The 19,988-nt window shown below is 47.4% G+C and overlaps 1 protein-coding gene across 1 annotated transcript in view; it reads right to left on the bottom strand.

The window, feature by feature from the left end:
• Positions 1 to 19,988, bottom strand: part of nbeal2 (neurobeachin-like 2) — a 94,077-nt gene that overhangs the window by 6,962 nt on the left and 67,127 nt on the right. The window contains exons 26-52 of the mRNA XM_069194991.1: positions 19,758 to 19,846; positions 18,429 to 19,136; positions 17,763 to 17,941; positions 17,428 to 17,587; positions 16,447 to 16,581; positions 15,767 to 16,078; positions 14,614 to 14,763; positions 14,283 to 14,440; positions 13,533 to 13,657; positions 13,282 to 13,399; positions 12,357 to 12,514; positions 11,819 to 11,952; positions 10,838 to 10,945; positions 9,868 to 9,963; positions 8,893 to 9,017; positions 8,456 to 8,596; positions 8,137 to 8,267; positions 7,298 to 7,407; positions 6,456 to 6,573; positions 6,068 to 6,165; positions 5,166 to 5,279; positions 4,560 to 4,646; positions 3,490 to 3,599; positions 2,632 to 2,804; positions 1,898 to 1,992; positions 1,688 to 1,804; positions 404 to 565 (exon numbers count right to left, since the gene is read on the bottom strand). Of these exons, the coding sequence (XP_069051092.1) occupies positions 404 to 565; positions 1,688 to 1,804; positions 1,898 to 1,992; positions 2,632 to 2,804; positions 3,490 to 3,599; positions 4,560 to 4,646; positions 5,166 to 5,279; positions 6,068 to 6,165; positions 6,456 to 6,573; positions 7,298 to 7,407; positions 8,137 to 8,267; positions 8,456 to 8,596; positions 8,893 to 9,017; positions 9,868 to 9,963; positions 10,838 to 10,945; positions 11,819 to 11,952; positions 12,357 to 12,514; positions 13,282 to 13,399; positions 13,533 to 13,657; positions 14,283 to 14,440; positions 14,614 to 14,763; positions 15,767 to 16,078; positions 16,447 to 16,581; positions 17,428 to 17,587; positions 17,763 to 17,941; positions 18,429 to 19,136; positions 19,758 to 19,846 (4,211 nt within the window). The remainder of the gene's footprint in view (positions 1 to 403; positions 566 to 1,687; positions 1,805 to 1,897; positions 1,993 to 2,631; positions 2,805 to 3,489; positions 3,600 to 4,559; positions 4,647 to 5,165; positions 5,280 to 6,067; positions 6,166 to 6,455; positions 6,574 to 7,297; positions 7,408 to 8,136; positions 8,268 to 8,455; positions 8,597 to 8,892; positions 9,018 to 9,867; positions 9,964 to 10,837; positions 10,946 to 11,818; positions 11,953 to 12,356; positions 12,515 to 13,281; positions 13,400 to 13,532; positions 13,658 to 14,282; positions 14,441 to 14,613; positions 14,764 to 15,766; positions 16,079 to 16,446; positions 16,582 to 17,427; positions 17,588 to 17,762; positions 17,942 to 18,428; positions 19,137 to 19,757; positions 19,847 to 19,988) is intronic.

The raw sequence follows: 19,988 nt of genomic DNA, 5'->3' as shown, positions 1-19,988 counted from the left end.
CCATCGTAAGAACTCCCCCCCCAGTGACTCTACTACCCCAAACTTTTCTCCAATGCTATTCATATTCTATGAAGCCCTCCCTCAGATCTCTGTCTTGACAAAGCCCCTTTTAATGCTTCCTCCTATCTGCTGAAACTCTCTCCGCTTGCCCCTACACCACATGTACACACGTTTTTTTTTTCCTAATTCTTCACAATGTTTTATGTTAATAAGAGCCTCAGTTCAGAATTTGAAACGAACTTTTGGGCTTTGTGACAGAAGGATCATGCTTTGCTCCTGTGCTCTGAGCATTAATCTTTTGGGGGTTTTGGTGAACTAGAGCTAAGCGCAGACTCGCTGCAGGTTTAGTGTTTTTAAAGGGAATAAACTGCCGCAACGTCGTATGAAAGCATACCACCTTTACCTTGTGCGGCGACCGTCCCTCGATGACCGTCTGGGTGACGATATGGCCTTCCATGCTCACCGCCAGCTCTGTCACACTGGCTGCCGAGCAGCTCTCACAGGGCGGGCGCAGGGTGCGTAGCAGCTGACCGCGCCGCACGGTGTGCACGATCACAGTGCCGTCCTGACACACAGGAGGAGCAATTATTATCTGACCCTCCAAACTGCTCAACTTTCCAAAACTCATACTTCCCTGGAGCCCATATTTTTAGCAGAGATACGGGTTTCTGCAGTCCATTATTTCAGCATTCTTTATCATGGAAGTTCTCTGATGCCGACAGCTGAAACAAAAACCTAAAGCTTCGACTGATCTGGGAAAACATATAGAAATATGTGGAAGTGAAACTCAAGCTGAGGACTGTCTGATGGAAGGGCACATGTCTGTGCTTCTTGACCAGTAACTGGAATTTCATTTCTAATTTTGGATCCTGAAGGAACTCTAATACACTCTCTGAATTTGAGTGATGTTAAAGTTTGGATCCCCTTTGAACTTGGAGCCCCTTTAAGCTGTCCTTCTCCCCTCTCTGCTTATCAGCACTGCCTGTACTCGCACAAACACACTATACACTATACTGTAAATCTAAATAGCTGTATCACCCTGTAGCTCAGAACTGGCAATCCACTGAAGCTTAGCAGGTGTGAGCCTGGTCAGTACTTGGATGGGAGACCTCCTGGGAAAAACTAAGGTTGCTGCTGGAAGAGGTGTTAGTGGGGTAAGCAGGATGCGCTTACTCTGTGGTCTGTGTGGGTCCTAATGCCAAAGTATAGTGACGGGGACACTATACTGTAGATAGGTGCCACTCTTCGGATGAGACATAAAATCAAGGTTCTGACTCTTTGTGGCTATTAAAAATAACAGGGTGTTTCTCTACAAAAGTAGGGTTGTAACCCTGGCATCCTGGGTTAATTTCCCCCTGGCCTTTACCAATCATGGCGTCCTAATAATCCCCATCTATGAACTGGCTTCAGAATTTTTTTCTCCTCCCCTCCGAGAGCTGGTGTGTGGGGAGAATCCTGGTGCACTATGACTGCCATCGCATCATCCAAGTGGATGCTGCACACTGGTGGTGGTGGAGGGGAGTCCCATTACCTGTGAAGTGCTTTGAGTGGAGTGTCCAGAAAAGCACTATATAGGTGTAAGGAATTATTATTATGCACACTGGAGAGTCAGCATGCAGGATTGCCACACACTCTCTGCATTGCCAGCTCCACTCTTTCAGTGAGAATTATGCCTTTGACCTCTCACCTTTGACCCCGAGACAGCCATGTCAAGTTCGGTGCTGATGGCCACACAGGTGACTTCCTGGTCATGACCGCTGAGGACCTGAACTGGTCGTGGTGCCAGGCCACTGGAGAACCCACCCTGATGGTAAGGAGGGGAAATAAGGCAGGTGAGGGTAAAGGTTTTCTACAAGACATGATGGTCTGTAAGCGAACAGGAAAAGTGTGCCGATACCTGCTGCAGGACCTGCCACACAATGCAGGAAGTGTCCCGAGAGCCGGAGATGAGGTAGATACCACACAGGTCCAGGGCCAGACAAGTCACCACATCTGAAAGTCAGAGATCAGGGTTAGAGCCAGGGAGTTCCTTGTCATGTCTTGGTCTTTCAATGATGACGGGGCAGTCTACAATATCTTCCCCATATTAAGAAGCACACTGAATGAAAATAGAGGCAAGGGAGCAGGACAGGACTGGTCTGATTTGAAAGTTTTTTTTTCCCAGCAGACTGTGGACATAAAGAGAGAAGACAGCAGACTCATTCTAGTTTCTCATTTTAGCTACTTGTACTCAAACAGTCCAGTTACCAATAGTGCTGAAATTACTATACTTATTAGAGCACTTATGCTTTCTGTGTCACCGCGCATAACACTAGAAAGGACATGCCCTCTGTGAAACTGTTGAAAAAACACCCTAAGGCAAAGAGTGGTCCTACAATGCAGTTTCTGTTGGATCAAGAGGATTCACCCTGCAGGCTCCCTGACTCTTCTGTATAAAAAGGCCTGTATTAAAACTCAGACAGAATCTTGTATATTATATTACAAACAAAATTAAATTCAGACAGAAGCCTGCTGTTTGCATCCCTGGTTGGCTTTCATATAAAAAGAGCAACTGTATGGGGTTTACTGAAAGTGAGATTATTCCCCCACCACATCTGTATGGGGGTACTGGTATGTGCAGTACAGTCCTACCGATGTGCCTGCAAATCCGGCCGACCAGTTTGCCCTTGGTCAGCGCAGTGACCCTCAGGCTGCAGTCCCAGTGACCCCCACTGAACAGGAGCCGGGCATCGTTCGACACCACCAGCACCCGGGACCCCAGCTGTACCCCGGGGGAGAACGGCCCCGCTAGGATCCTCTGAGTCCTGCAGAGAGAGGGGAACAGTAACGCTGTGTAGGAGCAGAAACACACACACGCTCGCAATGGACCTGACAGATCTGGTGGACCTAGGAGGGCAGTGCCTGCAGCTACATCGCCCTGCAACTCACCCCTGAGGCTCTTCAAGGTGATCAACTAGATGAAAACTAAGGTTGCGGCTGGAAGAGGTGTTACTGGGGCCAGTCTGTGTGGATCTTAATGCCCCAGTAAAGTGATAGGGATGCTATACTGTAAAAAGGCGCCATCTTTTGGATGAGACGTAAAACTGAGGTCCTGACTTTCTGTGGTCATTAAAAATCCCAGGGCGTTTCTTGAAAAGTGTAGTGGTGTTATCCTGGTGTCCTGCCCAAATTTGCCCTTACCAATTAGCAATGTTTTGCCCTTACCAATCATTGCTTCCTAATAATGCCCATCTATGAACTGGCTTCATCTCTCTGTTCTCCTCCCCACTGAGAGCTGGTGTGTGGAGAGTGTACCAACACACTATGGCCGCTGTCACATCATCCAGGTGGGGCTGCACACTGGTGGTGGTGGAGAGGAGTCCCCCTTACCTGTAAAGCGCTTTGAGTTGAGTGTCCAGAAAAACGCTACATACAGTAAGTGTAAGGAATTACTATTATTAGTGAGTCCCCTCATGTGGTGAACTGTGAGACAAATGGGCAACATCTTACTTGGGGTTTGAGACTGTGGGGTCTTTGGTGAAGGTGAAGTAGTTGGCGATGTTCTTGTCATAGGGAAGCCAGCTGTGAATGCCCAACAGCCCGCTGGCACTGACCGTCACCTAGGAAGACAGAGAGCATTAGTGGGGCTCGATGAGTGGGGTGGGGTGTGATGATTAAAGTGGACAGCTGTGGACAGTGTTAGTGTGGGAGTTTCAGTTTGTCAGTGACGATGTGACAGGACACGAGAGAGTAATTGTATGTGTGCACTGTGTCAGCATGTGTGTGGGTCAGTCTCGGCATTTAGCAGTCTAAGTGTTGGTGTCAGTGAGTCAAGGGTCAAAGTCAAAGTTTGCAGGGTCAGAGCTGGGAGCTGTTTCAGTCCACATTCCAGTGTATTACTGTCAGTGTACCAGTGACAGTGATGCTGTGCCTGTGTATCAGTGTGAATGCGCACGTCAGTGTATTACTGTCAGTGTACCAGTGTAAGTGATGCTGTGCAAGTGTATCAGTGTCAATGTGCATGTCAGTGTATTACTGTCAGTGTATCAGTGTCAGTGTTGCTGTGCCAGTGTATCAGTGTCAATGTGCATGTCAGTGTATTACTGTCAGTGTACCAGTGTCAGTGTTGCTGTGCCAGTGTATCAGTGTCAATGTGCACATGCCAGTGTATTATTGTCAGTGTACCAGTGTCAGTGATGCTGTGCCTGTGTATCAGTGTCAATGTGCATGTCAGTGTATTACTGTCAGTGTACCAGTGTCAGTGTTGCTGTGCCTGTGTATCAGTGTCAATGTACACGTCAGTGTATTACTGTCAGTGTACCAGTGTAAGTGATACTGTGCCAGTGTATCAGTGTCAATGTGCACATGCCAGTGTATTACTGTCAGTGTACCAGTGTCAGTGATGCTGTGCCTGTGTATCAGTGTCAATGTGCACGTCAGTGTATTACTGTCAGTGTACCAGTGTAAGTGATACTGTGCCAGTGTATCAGTGTCAATGTGCACATTCCAGTGTATTACTCTCAGTGTCCAGGTGCCAGTGTATCTATTTCGGCGATAGTGTTTCAGTGTCAGTGTCTTACCAACAGGTCGCAGCCCTGTGTGATGAAGGAACGAGTGTGGTTCCGAGGCACCACTGCCTGCACTAATGGCACACCATCACTAACCACCTGCACAGAGAAGACACACTTACTTACTTTCAGACATAATGCTCTTGCGTTTGTAATACCATTTCATACCGTTTTGTACTTCAAATTTTATAACTAAATAATTCCTAAATTAACTTAATTACTAAATGGTAATTTGCAAAGTACACAACTTTTTGAAAATATAGAATATTCCTTGAACTCTGAATTGCACGCAAATGAATTCCAAACACAGGGAACAGCAGATGTTTGTTGTCTAAAAGAAGAAATGTTCAATCCCTACAGGCACAATAAACAAATGGTATTTGGAGACCAAGTTAAAATCTGTAAATTAAGATTTTAAAGGGATATAAACAACATTGAGTTGAGGGAACATCCGTAATTATGAGACATGAATTATTTAGAAATATGGCTAAAGTTTCCCAGGGAAGACTGACTGAAACCCTTCTGCCATGTTTCTGTGTGTGGGACTGAGCCAGCTGTGGCTCCTACATCCTGCTAAAAATCATCTGTAGCCAAGAGGTTCACACTGGGGCTGCTGACCTCCACGAAGGCTTTGAGTTTTCCCAGGTGCTCGAACAGGTTGGGAGGCAGGGTATCCAATCGGGCCTGTCGCCGGGAGGCGCTCTGCGCGGACATGCGGGGGGGGTGGGGCTCCTGCAGAGAGGTGGGCGGAGTCACACTCATGCTCAACACAGAGGACAGTTCTATTCTCAGGACGAAGCTACACCTCATGGCCCTTTCACCATTGACAGAGAACAGGACTCTGAAAACCACCTGCATTTGGATTAAAACACCTTTCTGGATAATGGGGTAATGGGGTAGGGCACAAATTCCTCTTTTTCCAAAGCAACTGAACTGTACCAATAACTTACACCCAAAGAAGGCTCCCTAGCTGAAAAGTTGTTTCCTTTCTTTTCTTTCCAGCATGGAATAAACCTTTAACTTGTTCTTTTGTACCAATAACTATACTTATATTATAGGCCTCTGGAGACAGACATGGTCCTCACAACAGTAAACCTCTGCTCTCTTCCTGAGTTTTTTGGATGTTATCATGTCCCTGGTTAAGCCAGACAATCACCAGTCACTCTATACAGATTATTACCAAATCACATTCTTCCTGTCTGCTAAAATATCCACTCTGAGGGCCACTGCTACTACTACTTCACATCTAGTTGAAGCTGCAGGACAAGAGAAAACATAGCTAATTGGCAAAGTTATCAGAAACAGCAAGATACATCTGAGTTTGCATGCAGGATCTCTCATACAGAAAAACTATTTTTCCAAGAAGCCCATGGTGATCATATAATATCACAAATATTCCAATTAAATTTTGTCCATTCATTCCTCTGCTGCCGAATTAAAAAAAAAAAACCCACACTGCTCTACAGTGGTTGGCACTGAAGGCTATATAATGCTGTGGTCGACCCCAGCTGAACCTTCACCTTGAGCAGTTGGCAGGGGGTCTGTCCGAAGTTGCTGATGATCCCTTCCAGCGCCTTCCGCTCCGTCTCGTTCGCGATGGCGTCGAGGTCCACGGCCCCTGCAGACACACAGGCAGCACTGACAGCTGAAGACTCAATTCAGAAACCCGCCTTCCTCCAGCACAGAGAAACCGCACATGGGAGCGTCGAGGTGTCTCACAAATCTCCAGCTATACAGACCCTGTCCGAGTTTTAATCTTGATTGGAACTTGTGAGACGAGGAGATTTACCCTTTTCCAAAACAGCGAGATGAACTGAGGAGGGGGAAGGGGGGGGGGGGATTTCTTTGTGGATGGAGGCAAAGGAGAACGTGAAGCGAGAGGAGGCAGGGAGAGCGTGTGGCCCATACCTTCATAGGTGCAGTAGTAGAAGACGTTGAGGGCCTCCACAGCCTCAGGCCCCCTCTGCTTGTACCCGAAGATGAGGTCGATCCACTCGTGCAGGTGCGCGGACACGTGCTCCGACTCCTGCAGACACAGCGGGTCAGGGCTAGTGTCACAACAGCCACCATGTCAGCAGCGATGCTTGTAAATCCGCACCATGAAAGCACAGACCACTAGGCTTAAGAACAGCTTCTACCCTACTGCAGAATACATCACCAACAGCCAACTGCAATGCCTCAGACTCAATGTACATCCGCACTATGCACTTTTTGCATGGTCTGCCATGTTTTTTTCCTACTACTACACATTTATTGTTCTCCACAATATATGTATTGCTCCCGTTGTTATTATTTTTTATGTTTGTTATCTACTGTCTACATTCTGTGGTGTTGTACTGTGTATGTCGGTGCAAATAAAAATTTCAATGTACGTCTCTAGTCTATCGACAAGTGGGTGGTCAGTGTCATTCACAGGCCTGCACATTTCTGTCCCAGAAGGTGCACATTACATCTTTTGACAGTTTACAGCCTTCTCGTTAATACTGAATTATCCTCCCGTTGCTGAAGTGTTCAAGTGTTAGGAGTGTTAAATCCTTTTTGTGTCTACCTTTTTTAACGACACAATCGGCCAGCGTTGTGGAACAGTAAAGAAAAACAACAAGAGCAAGATGGCTTTGGTTATCTTCTATTGGTAACTTTAAATACTAACACTGAAAGGGGGGCATTTCTCAATAGCCATCTCCCATTTTAACTAGCTTTCTCAGTTTGTCTGCATGTCTTACAAATGCATCAGGGATCCACACAATTACCAAAGCCTTCCTGTGTTTCCTGATGAAGTCCTCCCGGGACTCAGCCCAGCGGGGCAGCACCACATCGCTAACTTTGTCCTGGGACATCTGCAAACAGCCTAGGTCAAACCCTGAAGGAGAGAAATTCGAGCATGTTTGTTAACTTTCTTTCAAATTAATTAGCGTTACTGTTCCATACACTTCCCTGTTGTAAACACTTTGGCAAAAAAGGTGTAAAACAGGTGAATTTCATTTGGAACTGAAAAGGGAAAGACAGGGAAAGAGAGGGAGAAGAGATAAAAGGGGGAGAGCAGAATGACAAACTGGGCATCAAGGGGAAACTGATTAAAGGCTGATTTTCATATGCAAGCTCAACGTATCAACAAAGATTTCTGAGAGAAACACAGAAGCACAGCCCAAAGAACAGACGTGCAGGCAACAGGGGTCGCTGTGCTGTGGAGAGACTCTAGCCAACACATCTAAATTAAGCTGAGTGCCACTGCTTAGGCAATCAAGGTCCCAGTCTGGTAGAGACATTGACTAGGGCTTGAGCCCACGTCTGTAGAGCTCAGCCTGCACTCAGTCAACCAACGTTATCTTCTGAGCCCCTCAAGAGGCCCTGAGCCTGAGCTGCTTTGACATTGTAGACAATACAGATGCTTGGTGAAGTGGGACATGTAAATATTGCACCTATTGAGCTGTTCAATATTACCACTTCACCTCACTAGGAAAGGTAGCAGCTACAGCAACTATTTTCCTTCCTGGGAAAGGCACTGACACCTGCTTTCTATCCCACATTTCTAGCCTTTCCTCTTTAAACTTCAACGTTTTGTCTGTTCTCCTTCTTTTTCCACTCTTACTGTTCATGTTCTCCAAGAACTCGGGGAAGTAGAAAAACTCGGGGATTAACTCCTTCACGTCTGCTGGGCTCTCCATGCGCGCCTGCCAGGCAGCTGCGACGGAGTGGAACTGTCGGTCCGCACAGTCAAACCTGCGGACGGTACAGAAGTCAACCAGGTCACGCCCGCGCATCTCAGATGCAGTGCAAGTTCAACACACAGGCTGACAAGACATGGCATTAATGCCTGCTTTTGCCCTGTTTTCTCTCGGCAGGTTGCACATTTGTACAAGAGAGTCTCTGTAAGAGCATGCAAACATGTCAGAGAAGTGTTATCTCACCTGCCACTCTGTAGCTGGATGTGAAGTGTGGTGAAGGGCTCAGTCCTGATCATATAGTGCATGACGCCGGCAGCATTGGAGTAGTGTGTACCATAGTGGAACTTATCAATAGTGCCTGTAGAGTCCTCAAAGCTCTCATACCTGCAGAGACAAGTTAGCATAGATACGCATTAAATCACTGCCAAGGTATTTTGAAGAAACCAGAGTTCCCCCAATGTGATCATGTAAGGGGTCACTGAACAAGATCTTAAAAGTAATGCGCAGTGCAGACACATCCCCCCAGACGCACAGGAACACACACCAAGCTGGTCTTTCAAACCCGGTGAAACACAAAGGCAAACCAGTAGAGACGCAGAGACATTTAGCAAAGAGGTTAACTGTTCTGAGAGAGGTGGCGAGCAGTTCACAGAAGGACAGAGGGAACAAAAGGCTCTCACTTCTCTCGGACTTCCTGTGCGTGCCGGGGGTTGACGACGCCGATGGGTTTGGACAGGTCCCTGAACACAGCCGGGTCATCGAGGTCCAGAGTTTCGGAGGTGTAGTCGCACAGCACCCAGGGGAACTACGAGGAAACCCACACTGAGAGACTGACGGACAGCCTGACTAATACACAAATACTGTATGGTGCACCTCAACTTGATTTTCTATATCATGCCTCAAGCAAGGAATTCCAGGGCACTTTACAATAAAATCGCTCAAAAGCTCTGAATTAAAAGATTAATTTGAGCCTGTGATAAGAAACCTAGCAACTGATGCCCTTGGTCCTGGTTTTATGCAGGTAGAGGGGAAGTCAGGAGTTCTCCATCTACTCGTCTCGGTGTGGCTTAGGACACACAACAACGATTGATCCAAAATATCTGGGTCTAGAGTCGTGAATGTTCTTGGAAGTTGTGAGCAAATCTTATTTATTAAAAATTATATCAGTCCTATGCAGATCTTTAGAAAAAGAGCAAAGGCTGAAGAATGGAAGAATTGTGTTGACAGCGCAGACACTGAAATTAATCTTTACTTCTTCCTTTGCAGCCAATACAGGCTGTCACACCTCCCCACTCCAACTGGAGCTGGTGTATTCCTGGATCATGGAGGACGGGATAAAGGCATCACAGTAGTCTATCCAGGGCACGACAATACAGAACTGGCAAGGCTACACACCACTCGGCCTACAGACACTGGGGCACAGTCAACATAGACATTAAAGGGGGACTGTAATGCTATTTTTATATTCTGAGGTTAGAAAGAATCAGCATCGATGAGCGCGTTTCAAATCACAATGGAAGTAAAATGTACACGATAACATGTTAAACCTAAACTTTGTGATACCTTCAATTTATTTTGTTACCGAGATGTAATAAATATCTGAGAAATTGGGACTGTAGTTCTCTTTTAAGACAGATGGACAGAAAGAACCTTACCACAGGGTACTGCGAGAGGTCATTGTAGGTGCGGCCTGCAATGGTATTGAGCTGCATAAGGTACTCAAAGTTGGAGATCTCCCTGAACACCCATTTCTGGAACAACAGAACAGCACTGTGGCATCATCAACACACTTATCATACCTGCATCACCAGCAGGGAACTATCTCCCTCTCCATTAATCTCTGTCTCTTGTTCCGTCTCCTCAGTCCTTTTCTCTGGTGATCTTTACCTCTTTTCTCTTTCCCTCGGTCTCTATCGCACCATGATTATCTGTGTCTCAATCTCTGGCCTCTCTAGTTACCGGCAGCCATATCACCTTGCAACTCACAACTGGCAGCCCACTGAAGCTCAGCAGGTGTGAGCCTGGTCAGTACCTGGATGGGAGACCTCCTGGGAAAAACCTAAGGTTGGTGCTGGAAGAAATATTAGAGAGACCAGTAGGGGGCGCTCACCCTGCAGTCTGTGTGGGTCCTAATGCCCCAGTATAGTGACGTGGACACTACAGGTTAAAAAGGCGCCATCCTTTGGATGAGACGTAAAACTGATGTCCTGAGCCTCTGTGGTCATTAAAAATTCCAGGTTTTTTCGCAAAAAGAGTAGGGGTGTAACTCCGGCATCCTAGGCTGCCGTCACATCATCCAGGTGGGGCTGCACACTGGTGGTGGTGGAGGGAAGTCCCCGTTACCTGTAAAGCGCTTTGAGTGGAGTGTCCAGAAAAACGCTATATACAGTAAGTGTATAAGTACTATTATCACGTTCAGATATATTATGGCCACAAGGCATTGGACAAGTGTTGCGAAACATCTTATAATATTCTGCTACACTGATTTATCAACAGCGTACTGATCAGCAGTGAGAAACACTCTCTGCAAGGCTGTGACCTCAGTTACGAGAGCTGTAAAGGTATAGATCTAATCTGCAATAGTTTACTTTCTTTACCTGTGTACCCCGATTCACTCTTCCTCACCTGTGTTAGCCCCGAGGCCTTCAGCAGATCCTGGGGAGACCGGGATCCAAAGTAGAAGAGGTTGGGGGGCCGCAGTCCCAGGATCCGAGAATACACTTTGTTACGGACCTGCGTAGGGGGACAGATCCACAGACACTAATTCTGATAGATAACCAAATATGAGTACTCTCTCTAAGAGCTTAATCCAAATGCTACAGGGTAATTCCACAGTAGACAGTGCAAAGAAGAATCACAACATTTCGGTGTTGAGCATAACTGAAGAAGGATCAGTATTGTGTCTCTCCTTTCCATTTTTCAGCATGGAATTAACCTTTACTTGTTCCTTTGCAGGCGACACCAGCTGATGCAACTCCACACCTGAACTAATCCACAGGGTGTCTGGTCCAAATAAAGACTACTGAAACAGATCCTTCTGTTTTCAGTGACTGCTTCATCCTTAGACAGTAACGGTCAGTCTAACTCAGTCAAATGGTGCATGGTAGGACCACACCCCGGAGGGGCACACACGTACATTCACAGGGCAAAGCAGAGATGCCAATTAGCCAGCATGGTCAGCATGGGATGGACTGTGGGAGTAATGCAAAGAACCCAGAGTAATTGCCACACAGGTAGAGCCAAATTGCAGCGCAAAAGGTCCTCGGCCTATCACAATGTAGAGATGCCCATGAACCTGATGCCATTAAGTCAGTATGGCATGGACTGTAGGGGGAATGCAGAGAATCTACAATACAGAGAAGCCACAATATAGGCAGCATTTCTCTTAATTACACCATAGTTGAATATACTGTAAAATGAAAGTGTAAGCTCAATTTGTCTGGTTAATTCCTGCCTGGGGACAACTAGGACAACTCTAAATCCAAGCATATGAACTACCACAGCAGTACACTATAAAAGAGCGCCGTTCAGTGTGTCCCACGGAAGACAGAGGGGTCAGCGTGGCACGGGAGAGACAGAGGGCACTGTGCTGTTCAAGAAAGGCACCTTCTTCTTGAAGTTGATGAAGTAGTGTGCCTGGTCATTAAAGAACAGCTCCAGGGCGGACCGCCGCAGGTTGTAACGTCGCAGATGGACCTCCCTCAGCTGGGATAGTGGACGCTTGAAATCATACCCAATACCTGAAAGGGAAGGGAAAGGAAAAAGTGTAAAAATGCTCTACAGGACTGTGTTTTGGCAAGGCATTAGGAGCCAGGAGCCCTTGAGAGCCTCAACATTGGAACCTAGGAGCTTGTCTAGATCAGAAACCAAGGTCTTTAGTGGATCACCAGGAGTTTGTAAGAACAAATGATACATTTCCCTGCGAAGCCTCCCTTCTTTTCCTCAAATTGAAAGTTTGTCAATTCACACCAGGTGAATTCACACACAGGAAAGGGGAAAACGGGTCCCTGATGCCAGAGTCAGCAGGGTTGTGGGTCTTTATCAGAAGCTGTGGCTCAGGCCTGGCACTCTGCTTCAGGGGCTTAATCAGCTGTACTGCCTTCATTCACGATCTCCCCACAGCCCCTGGAGCTTCCGCCCTCACCCTCCTCTGTCTCCTCCTTTTCACTGGTGCCGTCGTAGAAGTACAGGTGGTGCGTGGTGACCTCCAGACGACCCTGGATCACGGCCACGATGGTGATGAGCTCGCACTCTTCTGACAGGACCAACTTCTCCTTCTGGTTCTCTTCGTCCACCTCCGTCCTGAGGGAGACGGGCAGGGGGGAGGAGTGTGGAAGAGCCGTACCGGGCCACAAAAGAAGTGGAGAGGAGGTGTTGATACGACTGTTAGAAGTATCTATGAAGTGCCTTGCAAAGATATTCACCCCCTTCTAATGACATCCCATTTTGTTGAATTACAAAATAACAAACATTTTTTTTTAAAGCGACTAAAACTGAACACTTTTGTGGGCCTGGGAAAATGTAAACATCAGCAAAAACTGCAAAGAAAAATCAAAAAATATATCGATGGCACAAGTATTCTCCATCTTTGCTATGACAAACTGACATTTGTGCAAGTGCATGGGACTATTCTGACAAGTTCACTTACTGAGTGGCCACAGTCTCTGTGAATGAATAGCCGTTCACACGACTTCAGAATCACATGACCTCCCATAAATTGAATAGAGGGCCCTTAGTCAGGGAGTGAATGGCAAGCAAAGATTTAACCGTGAAGACAAAAGGAGCTTTAAAAACAACTCAGGGATAAAGTTGTGAAAATATTTAAAAGCACAGAGAAGTCGATCATTAAGAAATTACATTCTTCAAGAGAAATTATTTTTGAGTTTATACTGAAAATCCTTGGTTGAACCTCATTGTCCTGATACTTTTGGAGGGCACTATCTGTTGCGACAGAGCTGGAATAGGGATCTAACTATTTTGCAGGTACAATGAAGTACAATTTAGCTATAGAAACAATTCTGCAGATCCACAACAAAAACATGACTGTGCTGCTTTGCCCAGTGACTCACTGATTGTCCAGGTAGACCAGGTCCTCGTCGCCCAGCTGGTCGTCCTCCATGTCGCTGACTTTCGCCTCCTTCGCTACGGCAAGTGGCAGCGGCTCCGCGAGGCTGCGGTTATCTGTGCCTGCAGACACAGCCAATCCGAGGATCAACACACTCCCGAGGAACACTGCGTCTCCGATGCTACACTTACAGCAGCAGGGTGCTCTCGCGTGAGGATGGTTCCACGTTTCCTAAGCGCGGGCAGCCTCACATACCCATGTTGTCTCTCAGAGCGCTGGCCTCTCTGTGCGAGTCAAAGTTGTAGGTGGGAACCAGCTTCAGACGCATCTTGGAGTACGTCTCCGCGCTGGACAGCTTCCAGTGCACCTCCGGCTGGATCCTGAATGATGGAGACGGGGAGGGAGGAGAGACAGATTGAAACACCCAGGCAGAAAAGAGATGTGACGGGATATTGAGCCAGTTAGCAAAATGAACAGAAACACAGAGAAAGACCGAACAAGTAGATGGAGAGACAATCCGAGATCAGAGAAGCAGAACGCCTGGTGAACATGTAGTCATATTACAAAACAGTTCATATCAAAGGACCGCGGCACAGTGGAGCAGTGATGGGAGCCTGGGTTCAATTCCTGGGCTGGTATCTGCTTGGAGTTTGTATGTTCTCAACATGTTTGTGTGGATTTCCTCTGGGTGCTCCGGATTTAGCCCACAGTCCAAAGACATACAGATAGGTTAATTCACTTCTGATAGAACTTGCCGAGGTATTAGAGTGTGTTTGTATCTGCCCTGCAATGGATTGGTGTTCCATGCATGTTGCTTGCTGGGCTAGCATCCCATTCTCCTGCCACCCAAAACTGGATGAAACCGTTAGAAAATGGATAATATAAAAACAATGGATGATTAGAGCAGAAGTGAGCTGGACAGAAACACTGGCACTGGAGTTATACAAGCTGAAATACAGTTACAGATACAGGGGCTGGGGTGGACAGACTGACAGGCATCCTCACCGCAGTGCCCAGGCGCCCCTCTCGCTGGTCAGCTGTCTGCGCAGGGCCTTCCACTGACGCAGCACGGCAGCCTGCTGGCTGGCCGCCTGTTTCAACGCGCTGTAATATCGGGTGTTCTCACTGCGCACGCGGCGCAGGCAGGGCTCCACTATCACCTCCTGCCAGACACAGAGAGAGCGTGTTACAGCAACACCGAGAAAGCAAGAACACAGACTCCAGCAACACAGTGGGATGCAGAGACAGGGAGAGAGCGTAAGACAGTGGAGTTAAAAGACTGTGACAGCCATGAGTAAAGATCATTAGAAAGAGACAGAGCAACTGGATTGAGTACCTGGAATCTGGCCTTGCTGTGCGCACGGTCTTTGTCCCGGCGCTGGGCCGTGCTCATTAGAGCATCATAGCAGGAGTTCCAGAAATTAGACATGAGGTCGTGACTCTTCCCAAAGGTGTCTAGCTCATACTGCTGCATGGTGGGCTGCACCTGGAGAGAGAGACACACACCCACGCACTCAGGTACCAATTCGAGGTCAAATAATTCCCAGGCCTTATCGATGAATAGACAGCAAAACAAGGCTCTGTTCCCAAGACATCAACTTTACGTACACTTTAAATACATATTGGATAATCTAGCTTTGCTAACATGGGAAAACTTTGTATTAAACTCTCTATTAAATACTACAGTTTTAGTTTAGACTGCTGGCCAATTTCTAATTCAAGAGCATAGAAGCACTGAATGCTACACAGGAACACTTCACATTTAATTAAACTGAAATTAAGCTCTGTATGCCACCATACATACTGTATCTAATTACATGGTATGTCTCTTATGATTAGTATTATTTCACATTATAGTAATACATTGCTCATTACAACTTTTATTCATGACATGAGATTGATTCTATATAAAGTCTCTGTATGGTGCTAAAGAGTGGAGACCATGAGCACATAAGAAAGGCTAAAGACTCGTTCATTCAGAGGTTGCTGTTTGGTTCCTAGTACCTATATGGTACACGGATATCATTCTGCCGTTTCTCAAAAGAAGGCAGGGTATTGCCTTCAACAACATATCTGGGTTTTTTGTTCCAAACCCCCAAGTACTTCTTGTTATAAAAGTGTTTCCCTAGATGTGGAGGGGTAGAGTGCACTGTACAATATCATCGAAGAGTATGGGTTGTGAAACAAATCTCCTAACTTTCTTTGAGCGATCAAAATATTCATACCAACTTAACCACATGGAAGATTGATCCTCAAATACATCAGCAGAGGAGATCAAGGTCTTGTACTGTAACACTGGAGTACCACACGTATCGGTATAAGGTCCCTTAATCCTCACAATGATGAATGGCTCTCACAGACAGCCATTTTACCGTACAGGGTTACAGCTGTAAACCAAGCTGAAAACTACTAGTAACTCCAAGTTATGTGGGAGTTGCTTTCCTAGATTATAAGAACAGACACTTTGCATTGCAAAAAGAGACACTGACATGGTGCGTGCTGAAGTCCTTCCATTCCTGGGTGCAGATGTATTGCTGCAGGTCCTGAGTGAAGGTGGCGCTGCCGTTGGTGGGGGGCAGGGAGGGTAGTAGGGCATGCAGGGCGGATGGGTCAGCGTGCTGGTCCAGCAGTGTGCGCATGATGGGCACGAGCTGCGAGAACGCCTCTGCTCGCCCGCCCTCCTCCAGGGCCTGCACCAGGGGGGCCCCGAGGCGTCCCAGCAGGAAGCACACTTCCTCCCAGACCAGGCAGAGCACTGTCTGCAGCAGGCTGTGCAATTTCACGCAGGCCATAGCAAACACCTGCACAGGGAGAGATGGGCCGGATTGACATCTGTAGTACAGTGTGGGATGAACATCACTACAATTATATCAGCCACAACTCTAACTTAGGCATGGAAATGCCTCTAAAATGAATCAACTCCACTTGGTTAGAGATGAGGAAAATAAATAATAAGTACTGGTACACAACGTCAAGAAGATACAAATCTTTGGAGAAAACTAAGTCTTGTTGTTGATGTGGAGAAAGCCAGTAAAAGGGTACAGACAGAAGGTAGCGGTATTAAAATGAATGTCTCAGAGACTCAATGTCTTATTAATTCTTAAATTAAATATACTAAAAACTGTGAAAGGAGGATCTCCCACACGCACGCTCGCGTCAGGGCCCAGACCTGGGAGTGCTGCTGCTGGATGTACCCGGTGATGATGCGGAGGCCAATCTGAGCCATCTCCCGCAGCTCTGGCGGCCCCGGGGAGCCGTACCAGGCCTGCAGTCGGTCCATGAGGTTCACCACTCCTTCAAAGATCTGCCGCAGGAGGGAAACACACAGGGTCAGGCACAGGGCCTGCAACAACTACTACTAAGAAACAGTTAAACAGTTAAGATGCGCTCCACCTTCCCAAAGAGGTAGCACGTACTGTATGGTCAACAATCCAGATGACTGCTCATCTCCTCCATAATTTGTCCTGGGACGGGAGTTACAATTACTGAAACACAGGCTTTTATTTACACCCACCCACTCCAGAGATGCAGGCATCACCAGAGGATCTTAAACCTGCAGGATTAAGAGGGCGTGCTGAGTGGAGGTGAAGTCTCTGGACTCCTAACTATAGGGTGTGGGTTTAATTCCTCCCTTCTGGTGCTGTTGTTGCATCAATGAGCTTTAACCCTGATTGCTCTTGTTTACTTAGTTGTACCAACAATTGTCCAGTACCAATGTGCTGAAGAGTCACCTGAGGTACCCTTCAACAATGCTGCTACCCTGGGATGGACTGTTACTCTGGGGAAAGAGTGCAGCTCTCAGTACACTTTACACTACAGAAAACAGGATAAGCTCCAGCCTGATAAACATCATAGAGGAGTCTATCCTCCTTGACTGCCACCCTCCAATCCCACAAGACTCTCCTCCTCAGTACCAGTTTCCCAGGGACTGTACCCCCTTATTCTCAACACCTCTAGTGCCTACTCTCTGATCCAGAGGAGGGAGAGAAATAAGAAGAGATATTTCAACCTTTACATATGTCTACTGCTTCAGTCCCAGACAACCTCAGATGTTGCGATCTGGAACCCTTCAACAGTTGCACAATGGGAGCTCGTTGTCCATTCCTCAATCATCGGCGTTCCCCCTCTGCCTCTTTTCGTCGGGCCTTACCTTCTCGCTCCACAGCGCCTGGTTGTCCGTGCCCTCTGCAAACAGGAAGTCCTGCAGCAGACGCAGGAGGCGCACGATGGAAAGGCAGTGTCCAGTTGGCGAGGTGCCCACGCTGTCCCTCAGGTCAGTGAGGGATGACTCCAGCATCATCTCCAACAAACTGAGACAGAGGGAGGGAGTCAGTTGGAAAGCACAGATGGAGAGAAAAACCGAGAGACGCCTTTTTCAGCCTCACTGATACAAGAAAGGTAGAGGGGCAGACAAAAACACACACGGACATGGTGAGGAAATTAATTCAAGTCAAAATCCTGACTTGGAGGGCAAACTCCCTGCACCTGCGCTTGATGTCATCTGGTGGGCGCACCAGCTGACAGGAGGAACCAAGCTTGGTCAGCACGGAGAAGACCTGCCCCCTCTCGCGCCACACAGCGTCCTCGCTGCCCTCTGCCCCACTCCACATCACGGAGAACACGATATTCGTCAGTAGGTTGCACAGTTCCTCCTCTGGGGTTTGCTGGAGGGGAGAGGAGAAGTTGGACAAGTATGGGGATTGATTAGTGCTATTCTGACACATCGGGTTGTTCTACAGAAAGTCAATGTACCTGTGAATCAGCAGAATAACTGAAATGGCATGAAAAGAATTAAGCCAAACTAAAGTATCAGACAGCCAATGTATTTTACTAGGTCAGTGAGGAGCAGCAGAAGCACTTAATCAGTTAATAACAGTAGGTTAGTGGTGCTAGAGGTTGTACAGGTAGTACTCGTGGGTTACAGGTGTTAGAGGTGTTGTACTGTCAGTTCCGGTGGGTTACAGGTGTTAGAGGTGTCGTACAGTCTGTACCGGTGGGCTACAGGTGTCAGAGGTGTCGTACAGTCAGTACCTTTGGGTTACAGATGTTAGAGGTGTTGCAAAGTTAGTAACCATGGGTTACAGGTGTTAAAGGTGTTGTACAGTCAGTTCCTGTGGGTTAAAGGTATTTGAGGTGTCATATAAACAGTACCTGTGGGTTAGAGGTGTTAGAGGTATTGTCCCCAGGTGGGACCTCTGTGCCATAGCTGCCATCATCCAGAATGTTGGAAAGGCTGGAGCTCTTTCGGGCGCGAAGACCAGGGAAGGGCTTGCAGTTATCGAGAGGGGAGGGGGTGTCAGCTTGGCTTACTGGGGTTTGTGATCCAGTGCCTCCCCCACCTGCACCCCCTCCTAGCTCCAGCCCTAGGTCAAAGGGTGAGCCACTAAAGGGGGAAAGGGGGTGGTAAAGGCCCTGTTCCTCATCTGCCCGGTGGCCTGGTATGTCCACAGTATTGGAAATGGAGGACGACTGGCTGGCCAACTCTGCCGAGTCAAAAGACTTGAAGTTGAGCGAGTTTCCAAAGTTCTTGAGCTGGCTGCCACCAACGGGAGACAGCGAGAGGTCAGAGAACCCCTCTGAGACAGACACATCCGGCGGGTCCTCTTCCTCCTCCTCTTCCACCCTCAGCTCGTATGGCAGGAAGACCTCATGTGCCGGCTCTTCCAGCACCATGCTGTCCTGCCTCAGCAGGCTGGGCTGGGCCGTCTCCAGCGACGAGGCCGGGCTCAGCCCGGACTGGCTGGCAGCGCGGGACTCGTAGGACTCCTTGACGTAGAGCTTGGTGAGCACGTCCTGCCAGCCGGGCTGGCGTGCCAGCTGCTTGACGTTGTCCTCGCTGGAGTAGATGAGGTGAAACAGCTGGAGGCAGAGAGGAAGGTCATCAGGCTGTAAGCAAGGGCAGTGAGCCTAAACGCACACCACTAATCACTCCCAGACAGACATGTCACACTCTCTCAAAAGTCTTTTTTCTACACTGTAACCAATTCTTGGCTTGATCCCGCGTGATTGGGATTCCCAGGACTTTCAGTATGAGAAATGAATAAATTTTTGTTTAAAATTAATAATTTAAGTTTATCCTCAAAGAATTTCTGCAAATGTAGATGTCTAACTTTACATGTGCCAGTACATCACATTGTAGAGCCATTGGAATGAAACTGAGAGACATCTTGTAATGTTCAAGCATGTTAGTTTTTTTCACTCAGTGGCTATGTGGTACAATTGTTTACTAACAGAGGCAAGTAGTTTAAAGGGATTCTACTTAGTGAAACAAAACTTAATATATTTTTGTCTTTGAAAAGAAAAATGCTAACAGAAATAATTCATTCCCGTCTACCATGACATGAATATGGAGTGTGAAATGTTAAGGCATGTGCTCTTTGGCGTAGATGGAGAGGCAGTGTGGGTGATTCAGTGAGTACCCCGGAGGTGGCGATGTTGAGAACGAGGCAGTCACTCATACTCTTTTTAAGTTGGCCTTACCTTGCGGCAGACGTCAAGGCGCACAGCCAGGTCAGCCCGGTGAGAGAGATACGCCACGGCCAACAGGTCCCTGAAGTTAGGAGTGGAGTCTGACGGAAGGAGAAAGAGACAAAAAAGGTGTTGAGGTGTAACAAGGCCACCAAAGACTGAAGGCTTTTCTCTCAATCTTGACACAGTTAAGGGCTCCAGTGGAGAGACATTACTATTTTTTTTTATTACTGCTTTCAATCG

This window comes from Lepisosteus oculatus, chromosome 10 (assembly GCF_040954835.1).
Source record: "Lepisosteus oculatus isolate fLepOcu1 chromosome 10, fLepOcu1.hap2, whole genome shotgun sequence".
Lineage (NCBI taxonomy): Eukaryota > Metazoa > Chordata > Actinopteri > Semionotiformes > Lepisosteidae > Lepisosteus > Lepisosteus oculatus.
This window is presented reverse-complemented; position numbering and strand designations above follow the sequence as displayed.